Source organism: Camellia sinensis, chromosome 5, assembly GCF_055761805.1.
Source record: "Camellia sinensis isolate YWXY chromosome 5, ASM5576180v1, whole genome shotgun sequence".
In the NCBI taxonomy this organism is placed as follows: domain Eukaryota; kingdom Viridiplantae; phylum Streptophyta; class Magnoliopsida; order Ericales; family Theaceae; genus Camellia; species Camellia sinensis.
Window position 1 is genome coordinate 139,346,580 of NC_138965.1, and position 23,522 is coordinate 139,370,101.

Below are 23,522 nucleotides of genomic sequence, written 5' to 3' on the forward strand. Positions count from 1 at the left end.
CATGTTAATATATGTGTGCTTTCTGTGGTCATTATTCATTTTGGAGTGCGTGTTTTTTGATTAGTATGTCTCATTCTGTACACACTATTGGATTAGCAAATTTTGGAGTCTCCCGCCTTAGTGATTAATTTTTCTCTATGGACTTCTGTCATTGATCTTTTGTGTTTTTAGATGAATTGACCTATACTAGCATATCATGGGTGATGTTGAGTTTCTTAACCACCTTCCATCTTTTTGTATCTCCACGGCTTTCCCCTCTATTCTTTGTAGTCCAGCCATGAGGAAAATGTTACCTCAGAGTCACCAACCAGGCCATCTTTATTATATCCATGCTTCTCTGGTTCGGTTTCCATACTCTTGAGTGTGTCAGTCGCCAATGAGTGTGCACAAGAATAAGAAAAAGAAGAAAAAAAAAATGTGCAAAAGAAAAAAAAAGGGATTCATTGATTGAGGGGGAGCCTCCGCTTTTGCTCACAAAATACCCCTTGATTCCTAGTGGTTTGACTTTCCTTTGTTGTGCTTAGATTTTCTTGTCGAAGGTCAAACTTTCAGATCACTACTAGGATTGAATCTAGTGTTTGTCGAACTCCAAGAGTCACACACGCACTTTTCTCATAGGATCTATGCTTTTCACATAATGCATCACTTTCTTTTATGAGGAATCTTCTAGAGGCTGTGCCCATTGTGTTTTCAAGTAATTGTGCTTCTTGGATAATCTTGTGTGTTTTAAGGTACAACTTTGAAATTCCCTGCTTGCTCCACCATATTATTTTTTGTCGTTTTCTTTTTGTTCTTTGTTTTTAGTGAGGGGGAGTTTAGTTTATCATTACAAGAGTTTGTTAGCATGAATACTTCGATTTGTTTGGTAAGGAAGATTGGCTTTAGTTGTTTTGCATGTTGCTATGCACTGTTTGCTAATTATTTCCTTTTTGCATGCCCCTGATATTTACATCATCATATCATTGCTTGTGTGGTTTATGATCTTGCTTTTGTTGTTTGAGCTTCCTTTGTCAATTCGTGACAAAAAGGGGGAAAAAGTTATTTTTCATGTGTCTTAGGATTTCATGTATTTATGTCATGTGTTTTCATCTATCCATGCTACATGTTCTTAAAATCTCCAAGTCGCATCTATTCATGTTTTCCATCTCATACTTCAAGATAATCTTATCATATGTTTATTGCTTTTCCATATACTCTTGTGGGACTAATAGTTGTTTTGGAGATTGTGGCACTAATAGCTGTTTTGCAGATCATGACCTTGAGAAATAAATTTGTTTTTGTTGGCTGTAATGGGTTAGGGTGATCAGGATTTTATTGGTCAAGTGTGTTTTGTCACGGCATTGCCAAAGGGGGAGATTGTTAGGTTTTTATTATTGGCAATCTCGTTTGACAAAACTCATTTCAGTTATACTTATTTTCGCACTTTTTTATTTCAATGAGGCTATGAGTTTTTAGATGCGAATCCAACCCGAATTGTGCCTTGCAGAGAAGTTTTGTGATGTTAATTTTTTTAAGATTGCCACTTCGCTGATTATGACGGGGATTGAGTTGCCCGGTTAGCTCGCGGGGGTCGAGGGGACAGCGCCTCTTGGCGGGTCCGGGGCAGCGCCACGGCGAGGGTCGAGGGGCAACGCCCTCGAAGCAAAATGCAAAAATGCATTCCAAGTTGCCTGTCCACTCGAGTGGACATTCCCCCGCTTGAGCGGAGAATGCATAGTTCCAGAAGTTTATTCGCCTGCAAAAATACTGGATGTTGTTTTTTCCCGCTCGAGCGGAACTTTCCGCGCTCGAGCGTATGTCCGCTCGAGTGGCCAATCTGATGCTCGAGCGGAGATCGCGGGACAGTTTTCTATAAATACGTGTTTCAGTACAAATCTAGGATTACTTCTTCAGATCTTCTTTTTGGGTTCTAAGGTTTATATCTGAGGATATTTTGCTAGTTTTCTTTGATGTTTTGATTGAGTATTCAACTCATTATTTAAAGAGTTTACATAAAAGGATTATTTGTTTGTTCTACACAAAAGAGAGAGTTATTCTTCAGTGAATTCTGAAGAATTCGAGCCTGAAACTTTGGTGGATTCCAAAGTAGCTCATCGTCAAGACAATTCTGAGGTGAAGATGGGGTTGGAAGAGGCACATAGGGGTTGGTTCAATTCGGGCGTGGATTCGCTAGGTAATTGAGAGTATACCTGTGTAATTCCTTTATATCTTCTTAGTGGATTGTTTTGTGGCTGTTGCCCGTGATTTTTTATCACAATTGGAGGTGCTCCAATTGTGATTTTTCCATGTTAAAATTGTTGTGTCGATTTGTCTTGATTGTTTGATTGGGATTGTTTTATTGTTTTAAATTGATACATAATCACAAATCAATATCTAGCGGATTTCTAGATTTTTCAATTACTAACTGAGGTTAGATTTTTTAATGAAAAATAATCACATGCAATGCACATGACAACTTTTTAAGGACAAAAATGAAAATTTATACTAACTATAGCCTACAGAGTTCACTCAATATGATAAATCTTTTTTTTTTTTTTTGATAAATAAGCAGACTTTATTAAAAGCATCAAACTGATGCAAAGAATACAAAATCAAACCTACCAACTAACAACAAATATAAACAAAACAGCACTAAACCGCAAAAAAATAACTAAATCAACTCCTCTACAAAATCAACAAAGGTCAAAACATCCGGGTTCATTGATAATGATAACCAATTATGCAACACAATAAACAAACGCCTCTCCAACCATGCCGCCGAACGCATCTCCCCAAAAAATATTCGCCTATTACGCTCCAACCAAACAAGCCACAATAAACAATGACTAGCCAACTTCCAAGCCTTCTGACGGCGTTTCCCAACCCTTTCCCCAGCCCAACTTTATAACACCGCCCGCACTGTCCCAAGCTAAACCCAAGCCAAACCAAAGATAGCAATAATAACCATCCAAAGACGAGACGCCACCAGACAGTAAATCAGCAAGTGATCCATCATTTCTGCATCCCGACAACACATGCTACACCAGTTTACTAAAATATGCCCTCAACGAACCAAATTATCAATTGTCCGAATACGCCCTAAAACTGCTGAGCTGTCCACACCAATAAAGTAACTTTCGATGGACAACCCACCACCTAAATAGTCTTCCATGGGAACGACATCCCATCCCTTCCCGAAAGCGAATGATAAAAAGAAGACACAGAAAATACCCCTTTGGACTTGGACTCATCCCACCTCAAAGAATCCTCCCTAACCCCCCCAAACCGGAACCTATACAAAAAGCCCAACAAATCCAGCAACTGGTCCTCCTCCCAATCCTGCACATCTCGCTGTAACCCAACGTTCCACACTATAACCTGGCCTTGAATTTGAGCATAAGATGCCACCGTCGTCTCTCGATCAATCACAAGATGAAAAATCAACGAGAACATCACCTCCAAAGCCATCTCACCACACCACCTATCCCTCCAAAACCGAACTCGATCCCCCATCCCAACATTAAAACTAACCTTTTTCAAAAAATCCTCCCGGCCTAACCAAATACCTTTCCATAAACTCCGTCCATGCGACTGTGTAACCTCCCCAATACTCTAATCCCCCCATCCCAAACCATATTTAATCCCCACCACTGTCCTCTACAACTGCTTTCTTTCGACCCCAAATCGCCATAACCACTTCCCTAGAATGGGCAAATTGAATAAAACCAAACACCGAATCCCCAAACCCCCCATCATCTTAGGAGAACAAATTTGATCCCAAGCTACTAAATGGTAATGAAAAGACTCAGAACCACCACCTCATAAGAAATCCCTCTGTAACTTTAACCACTTAGCAATAGACACAGGGATGACATGCACAGACATAAAATAAGTCGGAATGCTCGAGAGCACACTCTTTATCAAAACCACTCACCCCCCTTTTGAAATGTATTGGCGCTTCTAGCTGGCCAGATGACGCTACACGTTGTCCACCACCCCATTGCACACCCCTTTCGCCTTATATGAAGCACCCAAAGGTAACCCCAAATAAGTTATGGGCAATGCGGCCACCTTGCACCCCAAAATAATAACCAAAATCGATATACGTGCCATTGCACCAACCGAAATCATCTATGATTTTCCAAGATTCACCCGAAGCCCTGAAACCGCCTCAAAACATAAAAGAACACACCTCAAATAACCAATCCGAGCCTCATTCGCGCCACAAAAAATAAGGGCATCATCTGCATAAAACAAATGAGACACCACCAAGCTAGTACGATGTGCCATTCCCACTTCGAAACCTGTCAACAAACCTCTTTGAACTACTCTGGATAACAAACGGCCTAAAGCCTCCATAATCACGATAAACAATAACGGAGACAAAAGATCTCCTTGCCGCAAACCTCTATAAGTCAGGAAAAAACCTACTAGCGTCCCATTCACGAGGACAGACATTCGAACAATAGATATACAAAATAGAATCCACCTCCTCCATACCACCCCAAACCCCATCATTTCCAACATATACATCAAGAATCTCCAATTCACATTATCATATGCCTTTTCGATATCCAACTTGCAAATAATCTCTAGATGCCTCTGTCGAATCCATGAATCAACACACTCATTAGTTACCAACACAGCATCCAAAATCTGATGACCATCTACAAAGGCATTCTGGGACTCTAACACCACTCCTTCCAAAACCCCCCGTAATCTGGTAGCCAATACTTTAGCCAAAAGCTTGTACACACTTCCTAACAAACTAATGGGTCGAAAGTCCCTAATATCCTCTATCCCTTTTTTTTTTTTTGGAATTAAGGCTATGAAAGTAGTATTAAGACTCCTCTCGAACTGCCCTATCTGATAAAACTGAGCAAACATAGCCAACACGTCTGTCTTCACAACTTTCTAACACAACTGAAAGAAAAGCATAGTATAACCATCAGGCCTCGGCGCTTTGTCCCCAGGCATCTTCTGTAAAGCCTCTAAAACATCCTCATCTGAAAATGGCCGTTCCAACATCTACCTATCAGCCTCTGAAATAGCATCGAACTGAACACCATCCAACCTCGGCCTCCAACCCCGGCCTCCAAGTCTCTATTTCCTCACGAAATAAGCACTGATAGAAACTTATGATGTTATCCCTCACCTCTTCCTCCGACGATAACACCACACCATTGACTCGCGTCTTCCCAGTTTGATTCACTCGACGATTAGCATTTGCCATATGATGAAAAAAATTTGGATTTCGATCCCCCTCTCTTAGCCACAAACATCTGATCTCTATCGATAACTAACCTCCTCTATGTAAGCCACATGACCAAAATCCTTCCTTGCCCCTTCTCGGGCCGCCAAATCCTCCTCGGACAAGCTACCCTCAAGATCCTTTTCATTTAATCTATGTAGCACCGCCAAAATATTTGTCTTCTGAGTCTCCAACCGACCAAAAACCTCTTTGTTTCACCTCCGCAATTCAGACTTAAGAAGCTTTAATTTCTGAGCCAACCTACGACTAGGATCTTCTACCATAGAGTATCCATCCCACCACAATCGAATTGTATCCATAAAACTTTCTGATTACAACCACATATTCTCAAACCGGAATGGCACTGGACCACTCCAAATCCCACCACTATCCAATAACACCAGCCAATGATCTGAAACAGGACGCTCCAAACGTTATCGAACTACCTGAGAAAGGTGCTCCTCCCAATCCTCAGAAATCAAAAACCGATCCAGATGAGAAAACACCTGGCCTCTTGACCAAGTGAAGCTCCCTCCCTGCAACGGTAAATCAATCAATGCCAAATCATCAATCAACGATGAAAAAGCCCGCATAGGGCCTACTGAAGGACTCAATCCCAATTTCTCCTCTGACCGACGCACCACATTGAAATCACCTACTACACACCAAGGCGCCAACCACCGAAAAGCAATACTCTGAAGCTCTTCCCAAAAGAAAGGCCGCTCGAACCCCCTTACCGGACCATGAACTCCCGTCAACACCCACCGAAAGTCGTTCCCAATACAACGAAAAAGACATGATACAGAAAACCCACCCACCTCCTCCTCTTCTTTTTCAACTACCCTCCGATTCCAACATAAAAATCCCCTCCAGCTACCCTAACAGCCGATAAATATGTCCAATCCACATGATGACCCCCCCACACCTCTCTAACTACCTCCCTATCGACATGTACCATTTGGTCTCCTGGAGATAGACAACATCTGCTTTTACCTTCCTCCAAACAACTTTCAGCATCCTCCTATTTCCCCGACCATTCAAACCACGCACATTCCGAGATAAAATTTTTAAACGCATGGCAACAAAGATTGGCTTTCATGATCCTTTCTCATAGTTCGCCCCTCTTCTCGTGAGCGTCTATCATAATTAATAGTACACTCTAGATTCCTCAACTCCCTAGCACCCTTACCTTTGTGCCCAACAACATGTAACTGTTTCCCTAAATGAGCACTCCCCCTTCAAGATGCCTCAATAGCCGAAAACAACTTCATTGCTTCATTTTCATGCCCAACAAATGATACCCCAAGCAAACAACTCACTTCTTGAATTTGCGACAACACCTAGTTGGACACCTCTCCCGGACCAAACAGATTCTCTCCCTTAAAACCATTCCTTATGGTCTCGCTAACAGTCTCAACCCTAGTAGTAGCAATTGGCTCTGTCTCTATTGCTAACGATTATAAAGCCAATGACAGATTTTCGCCCTCATCTGCCCACCGACCACCTATAACGCCACAATCTGGCCCAAAGTCAGGGTCAACAAAACGGTTCAACCTCTCATCTTCCTCGCTGCAAGCTTCAATCTGCAGATCCAACAACTGATTAGGCGCTAGTGGTGACTGCGACCCTACGCTGTCCATTCCCAGACCAAGTTCAGAATCAAGGTGCTTTGCGTGAATAGAGGAGCTAGCACGATGTGGCGGCAGTCGGAGCTTCGTTGCCAACAAATTCTGCTTCGTATCTGTCGACGAATGCGCCTATGGGAGACTCGGGCCCACACTGCGACGTAAAAGGTCAAAAACCAGTGTCACAGGCAGGTCATAAAATTTACTCGACTGCTTCAAGTTTGGCCCAATAGAATTAAGGCCAGCCCAGTGCTACTGCCTTGACCCATAGATAAATCATGAAGAGCACCTGTTGGGCCCCCTGCAAATAGGCCCAAATGCCTAAAGGCCTCAACCTCCATGTGGCTCAGTTTGGGCCGGAGTCCTCAGCTGTGGGCCCATATGGCCCATCTGCCTTTGGGTTTGTGGGCTCCTAATAACCTGAAGCCCCTGCCCTTTAAACCCAAACCTTTGTTGACCATCACCCATAATGTTCCCAAATCACTGAAAATTAGGGCAAAATTTCCGTTGTTCTTCCAATCTCTGAGAATCATCTGACCTTCGCCATTTTCGCGACTCATGTGGCCCTAATTTTGCACCTGCCAAACCTAACCGATTCTCAGTCCATGTGGCAACCGGCGTCGGAGCAGAAACCACCACTGGCCTAGATTCCGACCAGATGAACATGTAACACCAGGAACCCCATCGAATTGAGATCTGAGATGGAATCCCACTGACCAGGCCCCTAACCTTCATCCGAACGTAGCCGAGTAATTCCATCAACTCGTCGACTGCCACAAAGCCTCCACAGCGATCTCTAATTGCTTGGTACACCTCAATGCCTTGAAGATGGATCGGGAGGCCTAAAACCTATATCCAGTTGCTTCGAACTAGAACCGATACCCTTCCATCAACACAAAATGAATCCGGCAACCACCAGTTGAGAAACATGTCATGACTAGCAATCGTCCACCTCCGACGCACCACCGCCTCCGCCTTTCGCCTCGACCGGAAGACAAATAGGTAAAATTAACCACAAATTCGAAAAACCTGTACTTCACCTGACGACTTCCACCAACAATGCACCCAATCGAAAACAACCCTAGTGTCCAAACCATTTTCTCCCAGAAACCCCACTCTCCCCACAACTGCTCTGTCCAACTGTTTAAACCACTCCCCTTCAGTACCTTTCTTAACCACAACATCGCCCATGAGTCCACCCCATCGAGCGGTTGCAACCTCCATCGATTGCTCTTCAGAAACACGCAACCTTGGAGGGCACTTCGGCCGTGTGGTCCAACCATCCTTAAAAGCAAATCCTTCCATGACCAACGCAGTCCCCTCCGAGCCACCCTCAAAGTTAGATTATGGCACAAAAATATGTTCACATTTGCTACATGTCGTAGCCACAATCTGAACCGATGACCTGCCATCCTTCTCTCCTCGAATCCATACCGCCACACTCCTACACCCACCAATCAGACGACCCAAGTACTTTAGACGACCTGGTTCCCGCGAGGCCCGCCGAAACTTCTCACAGCACCATTGTACCTCATAATCGCAAAGGACAATCGCTCTACAAAGACCCTATCCCCGCTCCACAATCGCCAAACGCCGACGTCCAATTAGATCTACGCCTTTTTCTTCCAGTTCAAAAGACCGGCATCCTAAGAAGAGAATCCTCCGACGAGGTACGTCCCTTCCTTCATCCATCTTCTCAATATGATAAATCAATGAGTTGACCCAACTCATCTTCATCACCTAATACCTACACTATGTCACCAACTCACAGCATATCACCACATCTACTACTGGCTACTAAACTTACCATCTTCCTCTCATTCATGCTGCTACAATCCATTTATTTCTTCTATCTTTATTTTTCCAATCACGCATCTGATATTTAACCTGATGAAATGAGTGCTGGAGTGGTGTTGGTTAATCATATATATATGCCTATATAAGAGTGTTAGTGATATAAATATAATCAAGAGGGTTTTGACTTGTCAAATGAGCGATTGATTCACATCCCCAGTAATATATATCAGCCCCAATCAATGTCCACCCCTCATAAATTTCTAACAAAATTCTTTCAATATTATATTGAATTGATGCAAGAGAAGAGACTGTAGGGTTTTTAAAAACCATGAAATTCTGATCAATATGGTGTTTCTTTCATAAAAATAAAAAAATTACTTTATGTTGGTCGGACATTGAGGTTCAAATAGAAATGCTCGATAATCCCAAAACTTAGGCTTTTAAAACCCTAATCGTAGAAGACCAAAGGGAACAACGAAGAAAGAGAAAAAGTAGTTGGTGGTAATTAGGAAAATGGATGACAATGTGTAGCAACAAATTTTGGTGGTGCATTTGTGGTGAAGGGAGGTGGCGGGGGGTGTTTGTTGGTACTGAAAATAATTATAAAGACAGCTCACATGACTATTTTATGTCCAAAATTTTAACATTGGTTAGTGATCGTCTTTAATTGACATAAAAAAAACAAAAATTCAAGAACAAATTTGTTACAATTGAAATGATAGTAACCAAATTAAAACTCAAGTGAAATCGTAAGGACCATTTGTGAAATTTGCTCAACTTTCCATCTACAAATAAGAAAGGTTATACATCAATCCATATTTTAGGCACATTGTGAGGGTATATTGGTAATTTAAATAAAAATCTAATCTACATGAATGTATTAACTAAAAAAGAAAAAAATATACTGAACACAAACCTCATGGATGAGCTGTAATTTTCAAAATGTGAAACAAAACCACAATAAATTTGTAAGACAAATCTCCTTTGGGAGGTTTTACCTGTTAAAAAACTCCTGCTTAACGTCATCAACATCATCATCAATAGATGGCTTGAAAATCCCTTTTTTCAAAAGCAAAAGCTCCGCGCAATCTCAATCTCTCTCTTTCTCTCTCTCTCTTCGATTTCAAAAAGTTGCTCTCAATACACGCCACCCCCTTCCAAAAGCAGCCACCGCCCACCACCAACCTCCGCCACCAGAGAGACTTCCAATTCCACAGCCGCAGAAACCCTAAATTTAATCGATCTTTGATCATTTCTTTTCGATTATTTTGAAACCCTGATCATAGAAGATCAAAAGATTCATTTTTTTTTTCTTTCTGAATTATAACTATGGCTGGTTATGACGATCGATACGGATTATCTGACAATCCAAAACCATCGGTTTTCAATCGGTCCCTAACCTTGCATGTAACGCCGAGCGAGTTTCGGAACAAACCCTACCCTCACTATTCTCTCGAACGCAATGGATCGATCAAGAAAATTCATTCACCGTTTGAATCGGCCAAGAATTCGATCAAAGGAAAGGTGAGACAGCTCTGCAGCATATTCGAATCCACCAAATCCCCAACCTCGGTTCTAGACGGTTCACAACCGCAGACTCAGTTTCCATCTCCGAGTAAATTGAAATCGGGAAAATCATTGGGTTTCGATTCTTGGGTTTCTCCATTGGTACCCAACTCTTCGATTCGGTTACAGGGTACGGAAGATCGAATCGTTGTGTATTTCACTAGTTTACGAGGAATTCGTAGGACATACGAAGATTGCTATGCTGTGAGGATGATATTGAGGGGATTTAGGGTTATTGTTGACGAGCGTGATATTTCGATGGATTCGGCGTTTAGGAAAGAGTTGATGAGCGTTTTGGGTGTAAAGAATGTGACTTTGCCACAAGTGTTCATTCGAGGGAGGTACATTGGAGGGGCTGATGTGATCAAACAGCTCGACGAGGTCGGTGATTTGGCCAAGATGCTAAAGGGGCTTCCAATTCGAGCTCCTGGGTACGTTTGCGGGGGATGTGGGGATGCGAGGTTCGTTCCCTGCTTGAATTGCAATGGAAGCAGGAAGGTTTATGATGAAGATGAGGAACAGTTGAAGAGGTGTTTGGAATGCAATGAAAACGGGTTGATTCGGTGCCCCACTTGCTGTTCTTGATTGCAATTTGCTCCCCTTCCAATTGGGGCATGTCTTCGGTGCGTATGTTTTGCTGTTTTTGCTTGATGGTTGTTGAAGACTTTTGCTACAAAATTGATGTTACTGTCTACCTATGGTTTGGATTCAAAATCTCATTGGAGTGAGTGGAGTTTGTAGTTTTGTTGTCCGGGGGATTATATTTTGATCCTCTCTCTGATCAACATAACTAAATAAAAAGTGTGTTTTTTAGCTGTAACAGCTTCTTGTATATATGGTTTCCAAAACATCATACTTTGGAGTGTTTCTCCATCGTTGTGGATTGTAAATTTGCTTCCCTATATATGTAGTTGTATTTGTTATAAAAATGTACAAATGATTCCTATGTTTGTGCAGCATGTGATTTGCTGCCCATGTTGAAATTTGGTGAATAATGTAACTCTTAATGCAGCAAATGCTGTGACATATGTCTACCTACAGGTTTTTGGTTTAAGGTTTTCTAATTGCTAAGCAATTTATAAATGCTGAAATGTTGGCAATTTTTTGGTTTAAAATATATGAGACAACATAATACGATCATGTAATTTATCCTCGTTTTTCAAGTCTTGGATTTGAATCTACGACCTTCATGGTAACGGGTTTTGAGTATTTTTTGAACTTTATACTAGCAATGTTTGATTGCCATCTGTGTGAACAATGCTTAATATTCTTTTGGATGGAATACCATTACTAATTTTTGGCTTTGTTATTCACAGAAGTTTTTGGTTCTGTATGTTAGACTTGTATTATTGAGTTGTTAATCCAGCGTCATACAAGTGAAGGTTTTATTTGTTGTTTCATTATGAATTTGCTCCAAGGAAAGGTTTTATTTGTTGTTTCATTATGAATTTGCTCCAAGGAAGTCAGTATAACTTTACATGGATTATGTTGCATGAAATTTTTGGTGATTGCGCTAGTTAGACACTCAACATGTCCAAAAACAATCTATCATAGAATCTTGATAATTGATTTTTCTGGGGATTAAAGTTGGGCCTTCTTCAGGAGGTTGAATATTAGGGTGGGTTGGATTCTGAAATAAGAAAACAAAATTTAGGGAAATAATAGGCTAATATTTTGTTTTACCCCCTCTCCCTGCCCTTGCCTCAAGGAAGATCTGAGCGATCTGAGGGATTTCTTCTTTCCTCGGCTTCCCTCACTATATTTATCAATGTTTATTTTATTGGGTTGCCATGCAGGCTCCATCTGCATATTTGGGCAATTTCTTTGATAATGTTTTTACGGTTCAATTACATTTGGTCAGGTTATCCTTTTTTCCGGTGTTTTGTTCTCCTCCTCCCCATCTCCCCCGTCCTTCCATCAAGGCAGGGATGTGTTACACAAACCCTCACTGCCTTTCTTTTTCTTTTCCTTCTTTTCTCTCTTCTTCTTCTTTTTTTTTTTTCTTTTTTTTTAATTAAAAAAAATAATAATTTTTGTGTGTAGAGTTCACAACACATGACTTCTCATCTTACAAATTTTAATCATTCTTTAATCTTCATTTCATCATTTATCTTCTTTTGTTGTCTCTTGCTCTTGTTCTTGTTACCTCCTTTAAACTTGAAATTTGATCCTAGGTTTCTGTCATCATTGTGGCCTCCTGTCATTATTTTATCTGGTACCTCCATTTCATCATAAATTAAAACATAGAATTACCCTTTAATTTCATCCTGGGCTTGGAAAAATGCAACACTTGAATACTTTTATACAGTGTTTCTTTATGATATAACTCCTTTTGTTCTTTTTGTGATGTTTTGTATATGCAAGCTCTAGAGGTTTGAGGTTTAGACTTTAAAATTTAAAATCCTATTATTTTAGTTAGAATAAAGATCGTATGATTTTTTTTTTAATTTTTTAAAAATTATTTATATAAGAGATCTAATGACATTGGTTTCAACTTCTTATTATTTCACCTTAGAAGGGAGTTGTGAGTTCATGATTTTGGTTTTAACTGTTTTTTCTTGATGTAGTAGAATCTTATTATCATTTTGTGTTTTAAAATAGTCTCCAAAGCAATTTTTGGTCAAATTTTATAATGGAAGCAGAGGTTATTCCCCATCTTTGGAAGTCCTCTCCATGCCAACTGCTAAAAAAGCAAAAAACTCCTTAAAATGTTCTAAACCACTTTCATCATGCTGTCCCTGTAAACAACATTGTGCTTGAGTAGTTTCTTGAGTTTATATGTATGTTTTTTTGGATGCAAATTATTTTTCGTCGCTTAGCCACTTGGACTAAGCGATCGAACAAAGCTGTAAAAGGGGTGTATGTATGTCCTTGAATTCATTCATTGTTGGGGAACAGTATGGTCCATGGGTTGCCTTCACTAGAATTATGATTCTAAAATTTTTATTTTATTTTTTTGTTTCCAATAGAATGGAATATTATGGAATTACCATTAATTTGATCAATTATTTATTTATTTTTCCCACTGATTTTTTTCTAAGCTATTTTCTTGGCGTGCTTGGTTTTCTTGAAGTGCACATCTACATATGTCAACTCCAACCATGGGCCTGAATTTCCTTGATGAAAATTTACTGGTTTAAATGAGAATCTATACAAAGAACAAATGTTTCATTCGATTGGCAAGTCCAATCAATTTGTAATCTTTCGAGCGTAACCCATATTCATGCCAGGAATGGTGATTGAGAATCTATACAAAGAACAAATGTTTGAAGAATATGAATATTATATGGTGGTGACAAGAAATTCGTTGGTATTAAATTGGGTAAGGAAGAACAAGTTCTTTTAACTATATTTTATAAATTGAGTCAAAATATTACTCTCCCACAATGTTGGCCCTTTTGGAAAATTTGAACTTTTTAAGAGAACATGTAATTATTGTTTTAAAGTCAAATCAAAAGATATTGATTCATCATATTGCTCCTTTATTTCCATTATTATATTTACAATCATTTTTAAAGGGTAATTTTGGAATAATATAAAATTTTATGCTTGGATTTTTGAAAGGGTCCAGCTTGTCTCCAATTAGAGATCAAGACTAGACCGTTTGGTCTGGCCTGTGGGCCTATTTTTGGGTCACTTTTCGATAATTTGAATCGTTCAATATATAAAACTCGTCGAGTATTACATTCCTATAAAAATCACATTGATCAGATATCAATAGCTATTTGATCGGATCATATTTTTGTCAATCTTTTATTTTTTTACCGTTTATTTTTTTATACGAAACTGATCTGATCAAATAGCTATCTATATCCAATCAACGTGATTTTTTATAGAGATATATCACTTGACAAATTTTACATATTGAATGGTTCAGATTATCAAAACGGGACTCAAAATAGGCTTACGAGCCGGACTAGACGGTCCAGTCTTGATCTCCAACTGGAGACAAGTTGAACCCTTTTTCAAAATGGACAACTATTTTGGGACATAAAAAAATAACAAAATGAACTAATAATATGAGACAGAGAGAGTATACTTTCTAAATCCTTAAATAAAAAACAGAAAAAGTTCAATAAAGACAATAATAACCAATTTTTATTGCCTTTTTTTGAGATAAATTTTGACTTATTTTTGTCTTTTGTGATTTTTTTCTTTATAAAAAATTAAAGATATAATTTAAAAAAAAAAAAACTGAAATAATTATTAAAAAAATCACTAAAAATGAAAATAAACTCGAAAATAAAAAACCAATTTATAAGCTGGTGCAAAAGGAAATCTCAATCACATGACAAAAACATAAAACCCGGCTAACAGAACATTTCCTTTTAAATTCCTTCAAAAACATTTCTTACAAAGAATGAGACAGAACAATGCTTTGTTTGCAATAATTACACAACTGGATGCATCAATTTCATTTAGTTGGGTAATTTTTCAATTCCATGCCCATTAATCTAAACAATGAGACAAGACTATTTCAATTTGCAAGCAAAATATCCAAAAAACACCACTAATTGTTCTTAGCTAGAAATACAGCAGTTAAAGAACAACATGAGATTTTGACATCAAGAGGGTCACTTTTGCAGAGAGTTTCACAGCAACTTCGGTTGAATGGGCTATTGAGTGAGAGGAACGCATTCAAGCTCGATATCTAGCACTCCCCTCTCAACATTCTGCAGCCTGAGAATGATTTCCTGCTTTACCTTCCCATCTTCTAGGGTGATGATACCGTCTCTTACTAGAGTGTTATCTTTGCTTGCTACCCACTTTCCTAGCTGCATTGGCTCCCCGAGTGACGCACTCTCCGAGGCTTTGGCAGCAGAGACCAAGGGTTGGATGTCAATTTCCGCGTCCCCCATAAAATCATCGGTTGTGAATGTATCTTTGTCGTACACGAGCTGGAAATAACCATCCAAAATGTTTTTAATCTTGATAAATTACCAACAAAGACAAAATATTTGCACGAAATGGCACATCTGAAGTTACAAAGCATGCTAACAATGAGTTTCATGTGAATAAGAAGAAGTGCAGTGATCGATCAATGTGTGTTTACATATGAAATTAGTTTATCCTTTAAAGAATCAACTCACCAACTTTAAAGGAGGAATATTTTGTGGAATTGATAACATCAGCTGTTCATTCCAGACTGGGTTCAGGTTGTTCTTTATGGCACGTGTCTTCACTGACTGCAACAAGTTCATAGAGAAATTTCAATTATTAGATATTTGGATTCTATTTCCTCACATTTTTTCAGATATATGGTGATAATGAATATAGATTCTACTTCCCCAACCCTTTTCAGATATATATATATATATATATATAGTGATAATGAAAAGAAGTTCATCAAGGAAAGGAGCCTACTTGGTGTCCCAATGAGAGGATGACATAAGGATCACTAGTCACCATGTCTCGAACAGCTAGGTTGGTGCCTCGGACCACATTGACCTTTATCAATCCGACGAATTCAACCATACCTGCCTATAAATATTATATTACATCAGTACGATCAGCATCCAAGTCAAATTGACAACTTAACATGGTGATAAAATGGCATTGCTTGACACATTTTAAGGCCCAACACAATGGGCGGTGGTTAATCTTCAAACGATGTCGAAAAAGTTAGAATTTCAATACACATTTCACAACCATACACTTTTATATATTTTTATACATTTTTTACAGATATTTCAATATACATTTTAAACAACTTCCAACCTTAACCGACGCCCATTGGGCTGTCATTAGCATTTTCCTTTAAAATTATACCTTAGAAGGTTGTTTCAAATTAAACTTTAAACAGTAGTGAAAATCCAATTTCTTCCTAGTAAAAAGGTGAAGGATAAGGGAAAGCATTTGAAAGATATGCTTTTCTCAATTTTCTTTAACCAAACAATATTTTAAAGTTACTCTCTTTTTTTTTTTCTTTTTTTCTTTTTCAACTGGCAAATTTAACAAGAACAAATTTCCCAATAAAATCAGAATCCAAAGACCCATATATAATCTGTTGTTAGGAAAAAAGAAAAAGAAAAAATTAAACAGAAAATCATTACCATTGAGTTACTCATTGAGTTACTCTTCTTAGTAGCTTTGTGCTCAGACTCTTTCCTTCTCCAGCTATTACGAAAGGCGTGCCCAAGGCCATGGATGCGATGACTGGTTGTTTGCTTCTCATAATGTTTCTTATCCATGACTGAACCAGAACTGTGGCCTGAGGAGCTGCAAGAGGAGTATGATGAACACGAACCAGGAAATGGACAAGACATCTGCTCATCTGAGTGCAAAAATTGTTGCAGCTCGTATTTTCTCCTGAATATCATAGTAAATGGGGTTTTTGATTCAGAACAGTATGTCTTGCCTGTACAAAGTTATAAAAGTGCGGTACTTTTTTTACCTAATAAAATCGGAGCGCTCCTCTATAGAGGAATCTGGTTTTGGTTTTCTGATATGTTCGGGAATAAAAGCTTCATACTTCAAATTTGCTGCATTGTTTCCACCCAGTTCTATCAAAGCATCAACTTGTTCATCCACCCATTCATCTAGCTTTACTGATACAACCTATGGGCATAAACATCAAATGGATAATAAACTCATCCTGTAAGCACACTGCATCGTGATGCTGTCGCATCTTCTCATAATATCCAATTGCAATCTTCAAAAGAAAAAAAAGACGACATGCAAAAAAGCGGGTAGTACAATGGTGGTTACTTTGCAATATAGCCTGTTGTGGTTCCATTTCACACAAGTTGTTAGATTACGATCTGAGGGCTATTATTAATTTCTGGAAAAATATTTTACTCTATCCTCCAATTGGTCCTTGGTGCTTTGCACCTGAGTGAACTATCTTAGACAACTTTCTCTTCTCTTGTCCTTAATTGGTACAACCTCTAGGTGTGTATGTGCACATGCATGTGCATGAGAGAGAGAGCGAAAGACATGCAAAGACTTCCTTGGTTAAACAACAATTATTTTGGATTGCTTGGAGTGCAATGTGGAAAGAAGCTTCAGCATGGGAAAATTCAAATGCTTGTTGCTATAATGATGTACTCGGTTAAATAACAATCATCTTGCATTTTTCTCGGAGTGCAATAGGAAAGAAAGCTTCAACTAGCAAGATTAATTTGCTCACTTGTATTGACAATAAACATTATCTGGACCAACACATTGGAAGCGAAGTGATTGTTTTTTCAACTATCCCCTAAGGCTCCATGAGCTTTGGTATCTCACTGATCATTTTATGACGAGCACTTGTTTTTCTTTTTCTTTTTTGTTTTATTTTTTTATAACTTTTCTTGGCAAGACATCACTTGAAAAATGTTATAATTCATAGTATATATCCAAACTAGATCATACGATTCATATCTCAGAAAATCTATTATTGATGACTTATCATTATTAAATTTCTAAGAATGTATTATTCCTTTCTTAAGCAACTGAGTCAATTGATCCAAAACTAAAAGATACACCATACCTTTGATATATGCACTCCAAGGCTTCTATGTACTCCAGAACACTTTATACAAATAAATACTCCAAGACTTAAAGACCTGAAACCACCAAATGATAAGATCATAAGAAAACCTGTGCAAAAGGGAAATTTGAAAAAATGCTTACATTCCCTGAAACAAAAAGTGCATATATAACCCGAGGAAGATTATATTGGACTCCCAATTCAATGAAATTGAAGAGACAACATTGAAACTGTACAAGGCTCATAACGTTCCTAAATTTAGCACAGTGATTTTGACTTCAATGAATACATTAACAATTCCAAAAGAATACCACTTACAAAAAGGGAGAACTTGTACTGCTATCATTAACTTACAACAGATACTATGATTTGGAAAACACCAACATAAGAAAGACAAAAACCACGACACTTGAAAACATTTTTTTTTTCTTTTTCTTTTTAAAAAGGGCACATTTGATATTGAAATATATTGGTTGATGGATCAAGCATAAAGAAAAGATAGACAGCAAAAAATATTAGACATGATACTTACACCCATTTTGGATTTGGAGATCCACAATCTGCACAAAACCCATTGCCTGAATGACGCAACAGATTCTTCAGCCTCTCTTGTGGGTCTGATTGATAAGACATGGATTATGCAAGATACACATAATGTTAAACAAACTATAGAAGTGAAAATTTCTACTAGAAGCCATACAATATAATACAATTCAGAGAACAATAAGACTAGCATAGTCATTATAGCAGATGAGTAAATTACTATGAGACAAACGTGTATGCTTTTGTTGAGAATCAAAACCATATGACAGATATGATGAGTTTGAGAAATCACTCAATGGAGGGAATAGTTATGAATTCACAATGATATAGGTAGTAAAGCAGAAGAAAACAGATAACACAAAAGTTGACAAGAACAGTAACTCATGTGAGTATAAAATAACTTAAATCTGTCAAAAAAAGGAAAATATTATTGTAAGCAATTAGTCCCCCACCAAACACCTCATCCCTCCCTCCAGCACCAAGACAGACAACCACCACAGGCATCCCCATGGTGAGATTTTCAACATGTTTTAATGAATTTTGGGAATGTATTTAAATCTTTTGTTTATGAATAAATTATGATGGGATCGACGGTCGGTCGAGGGTACGGTACTATTATGAGGATACACAAGACTTTTGAATCATAATTTTAATTCCAAAATATAAAGAAAATTATACTATATAATGTGGCAATAAAACAACTAATTATGGGACAATACACTAATACAAATAGATCAAATTGTTTAATGTTATTGGATTTCCCGAAATTTTCCCTATTATATTCTTGATGGTGTATCCATAGTATTGTCTAGTTGAGATGAAGCAAACACACTTTAAATTGGTCAGGGGTATGGAAAGTAAAATATATGCATGGCAAAAATATTGATGAAACAACAAAATATTAAAAAATAACATTAGAACAAGAAAGACGAACATTAAAGCTGAATTACCAAAATAAGGCATCTGACCATCTCTCTGTTGGCAATACCAATTTGTGGAGGGGTCCGCACATAAGAGGTCATAGAGGCAAGATCCCGACCCTATAAGTACACCATCATTAATCAAATACTGACACAACAACAATAAATATAGAGTTTTTTCATGACTGAGTACAATAATTTTCTCAATTTGTAATCCTAGGAGCATTATCTCTTGCTTTTTAAGATGAATGAACATATAGAACTGTAATAATCATCCAGCTTTGACAAGCAACGAACAGTTGTAAGTAATCAAGTTCGTCCAGATGAGAAAGAAAAAGCTAACAGAGCATGAAAAAGCTAACAGAGCATAATAGAACCAATTTAATCATGAGAAAAGGAACACATACTCACATCATCAAAATTTGAAAACGAGTTAAAAAAATATCAATGATATTTATAAATAAATAGAGATTCTTAGCTAGCAAACAACCAAATATGTCATGCATATGAAATCATACATACTGATACTACTGCAACCAAGTAAACCAAAAGATTCATGGACTTAAATTGGAGTAAAAAGAACTATGAAGAAGTGCTATTTTCCTTAAAAAAAAGACGTGATACGAAATCAGCAAGGTCAAGACATGTATCAGAAGGTAGAGAGTTAATTATTCTCAATAGGATGGAAAGATACATAATGTAAGACTTGTAATTGCTTGCATGATCGACCCAAATAAATATATCTCAATGAGTCAATGGCATAGGAATTACTAGAATGATAATGAGAATACCTGAAAAACCCCTAAAGCGGTGGCAATTCAACACAAATGAACTAACAAAGAAGAATACTCTGCATCAGAAATACCTAAAGGTACCAATCCTTGGTGGAATTTATTAATAGAGTAAACATGAGTGGAAAGGGTTACCACTGTCTACATTGATATATTTCAAATAATCAGCTAGAAATCAGTAAACAAATCCCTTGGCAGATCAGATTGATCAACAAAATTGTAGCGAAATAGGTTAAGAGAAATGATGAAATTCGGCCTTCTAAATGGGGGAAAAGATGCTAATGAATAAAAAATGTTCGTAGTTTGTAGTTGGACTCATGGAAGCATTAACAAATAGGAGTAATTACACCAATGGTCCATAAACCATGTGCTTTGTTGAACTTAGTCCTCACCTCAATCTGTTAATTTTCTCAATTGAGTCTCCAAACTACAAAAGTGAGTTTAAATGGTTCCTGACTCTCAATGCTGTCTAAATTGATTAATGGGAGCTGGAGTATTTTCAAAATTCAAAATTCAAAATAAAAATTCCAATCCAAGCTACTTTTGTTTGATTTCTACCATTCCAAACCTAGATATATGTATATATATATATATATATTTAACTCACAATTCACAAAATAAATTATAAAACAAATGTCCAATCAGTTCCAGTCCTTGTTTACTCTTGTAACAATCCTAATATCACATATATGCAAAATTACCCATGAGTTACGTTACCAGTAAGAAAGACAAAATAATATTTGTAATATTTAAAGAACAAAACAAACAAGCATAAATTTTCATCAACAGAGAACCAAAGATTACCACAAACTTTGTTGGAATCCGTATTTTGTTGCTGGAGAGACATGTTTATGTCCTGAATTTCAAACCCAGTTCAAGAAAGGCTGCTACTACAACCATAATTGTAACCATGTTTGTATCTTCAATTCTGCATTAAACATAATGGGGGATTGAAGAAGATTCAAATTATTTGACCTAACAATCATAAAAATGATTCAGACAAAAGCACAAATTTTTATCAACAGAGAAGCAAAGATTACCAGAAATATTGTGGGTATTTTGTTGCTGGATAGACATGTTTAGGTCAAGAATTTCAAACCCAGTACAAGAAAAGCTGGTACTTATAATGTAATCATGTTTGTGTCTTCAATTCTGCATTTAAGCATAATGGGTATTGAAGAAAATTCAAACTAATTGACTCCCACAATGATAAATGATTCAAAGAAAGAGAGAGCATATGAAAACAACATTACAATTTTCCATGAAAATTGAAATAAGAGGGCAGGATACAGACCTTAGATTGATGAAATCAATTTTATGTTGAAACAGATATTGGAATGTTGGTATTTAGGGAAAGAAATCAAAACAAAACAAAACAAAAACTCAAGATTCAGGAAAGATTGATTGGTTGATTATATGGGTGAGGTGGGGGATCAGAATTGAGAACAATCCGAATTTGGGTTCTCTTGTAATTCATGTATAATGTCTTTCTTTTTGTGTTTTTTTTACTCGGGCAATGACAACAAAGAAAAATGAGGAAAATAGTCAAAAAGTAGATGATCTGGTTAGGTGGTAAGGAGGGTTTCTGGTTGTTGGTTTGATTACCTCGCGGGCCCCTTCAGGGAATTGCAATTTAACAGAACAGCAACCGGCAGTGTTAATTCAAATTGAAAATTATTTTAAAATTTAGAGAGATGAAAAAACACTGTATACATTTAATAATTGAAGATAAAAATAACATAATTATATATTTTCAAAGCTATAACTAAAAAAAATATCATAATCAAATATTGAAGCATAATAATTAAAAATCTCAGGATTCATAACTAAATAAGAAAATTAGTTATAATTAAAAAAAAATACTATTATAATTAGGGATGCATGTAATATACTCCTTTCATGGAGTGTGTATATTATAATTTTTCTTTTGTTATGCCTTTGATTATTAATTTTTTTTAAATTATGATTTAAAAAGTATAAAATTATACTATTTTTTTCTTTAGTTATAAGATACAAAAGTGTGTCATATTTTCTTTCCCTACATAAAAATAGTTGATGAAAAATAATAAAGGTATGAATGGTACGTGCTTGAGTTCAATTGATGTGGTACATCTTGTATTATTTTTCACAACCGTGCTGGGACCCTTAGTGGGGTGACTCCAGCACCCCACTTCCACGTGAGAGGACGTGAACCAAAGAAAAAAAAAAAAATTATCCATCAATCACACCCCATTGGGGTGAGGGTCACCCCAATGGGTCCGCCTCTTTTTCCTATTTTTCACTTCTATATTTTATGTAATAGTATACATTACAATTTCACAGCCAATTTCGACCTTCTAAGTTGTCAAAGTTATTGTCCAATTTGATTTAGTTCAATCATAACTAGTTTCTTTATTTAATTTTAAGTTTTTCAATTGAAGACGGCTTCCCTTCACATTGGTAATCCAACAGGAAATAGGCTGTTGGGCTTGTTGGACTAAATCCAAATAAGCTTGTTTTCATTTTTTAAAAAATAATTTTTAAAAAATTTGACTTTCTTATTTTTTGTGATTTTTTATTTTTATTGAATTTTTTTAATATTTTAAGATTTTTTTTTTTTACTTTTTAGACACACCTAACATAAATATATCCTAAAAGTAAATTTTTTTAAAAAAAAATCTTTTAAAAATTCACTAAATACCAAAAATATAAAAAAAAATACAAGAATTAAGTACATTTTTTGTATTTTTATATATTTATTAATTTTTAAAAATATTTTTTTATAATTTTTTTTACTTTTTAGATATATCTAAGTAAGGTGCATCTAAAAAAGTAAAAAAAAATGTTTAAAATTTTAAAAATATTCACTAAAAATAAAAAATACAAAAATCAAAAAATTCAGTTTTCAAAAAACTTCCAGAAAACTCAAACCAAACATACTCAATTTTGCTTTGATTCAAACTCCTTGGGAAGATAATTCAATTAAAAAATTAAGTAGATACAATATTTTGTTTCATAAAATTAAACGGTACACTGTTTTGATAATAGACTGTTTGTATATATTTTTTTGATAATTACTTATTTGACTATCCATGTACCATCAATTTAATTTTTTTTAATTTTTTATAAATATTCTTTTCAATAAATTTTACAAAATGAATAATTTAAAATAATTTGAATTGAACTTCAATGTAGGCTTACCAAATTCAACATCTCTCTCGTTAGATCGCCAACCAATTGGAGAGAGCTCAATTCTTCTCAGTTTTCATCATTTCTGCTTCTAGTTTTTGTTCGAATTCATACAAATATGTTGATACATCAGCAACATAAATTGAATAAATAACTATTCTTTTATCAAATTAATCCAAAATTTGAAATTTATTGGCTAGCTAGTATAACTTACAAAATTATTTGAAAAATATATAATAATAGAATATAGTTGGAATTTGTGATGTAAAAGGCCTAAACGTGTTTTTGTTAGGTTTGGGTCGCGCACGTCTTTGGGGTCATTGGTTTGTGGTGGCCAAGTTGTGTACAACAGCTCACATTAAATGTTTTTTCTAAGTTTTTTTTATTTTTTATTTTTAAATCATAAAGTAT

General features: G+C 36.6%; 2 protein-coding genes across 3 annotated transcripts; one reads left to right on the top strand and one right to left on the bottom strand.

Moving 5' to 3' along the window:
* The first annotated feature begins 9,576 nt into the window (after nucleotides 1–9,576).
* On the top strand, nucleotides 9,577–11,147 carry LOC114290020 (Glutaredoxin family protein). Its single transcript, XM_028233892.2, has one exon. It carries the CDS (start codon nucleotides 9,982–9,984, stop codon nucleotides 10,801–10,803), a length of 822 nt encoding a protein of 273 aa, XP_028089693.1. The 5' UTR covers nucleotides 9,577–9,981; the 3' UTR covers nucleotides 10,804–11,147.
* A 3,382-nt stretch (nucleotides 11,148–14,529) lies between these two features.
* On the bottom strand, nucleotides 14,530–21,602 carry LOC114290021 (Calcium-dependent ARF-type GTPase activating protein family). Of its 2 annotated transcripts, none has more exons than XM_028233893.2 (11): nucleotides 21,238–21,602; nucleotides 20,984–21,095; nucleotides 20,748–20,871; nucleotides 19,183–19,272; nucleotides 18,222–18,306; nucleotides 17,690–17,765; nucleotides 16,613–16,776; nucleotides 16,272–16,527; nucleotides 15,583–15,699; nucleotides 15,309–15,404; nucleotides 14,530–15,116 (listed from the first exon to the last, which is right to left on the bottom strand). In XM_028233893.2, exons 3-11 carry the CDS (start codon nucleotides 20,788–20,790, stop codon nucleotides 14,835–14,837), a joined length of 1,209 nt encoding a protein of 402 aa, XP_028089694.1. In that variant the 5' UTR covers nucleotides 20,791–20,871; nucleotides 20,984–21,095; nucleotides 21,238–21,602; the 3' UTR covers nucleotides 14,530–14,834. The 2 variants fall into 2 exon arrangements, with proteins under 2 accessions (XP_028089694.1, XP_028089695.1); XM_028233894.2 differs by having other exon boundaries at nucleotides 16,272–16,437; nucleotides 21,238–21,551.
* Nucleotides 21,603–23,522: the final 1,920 nt, after the last annotated feature.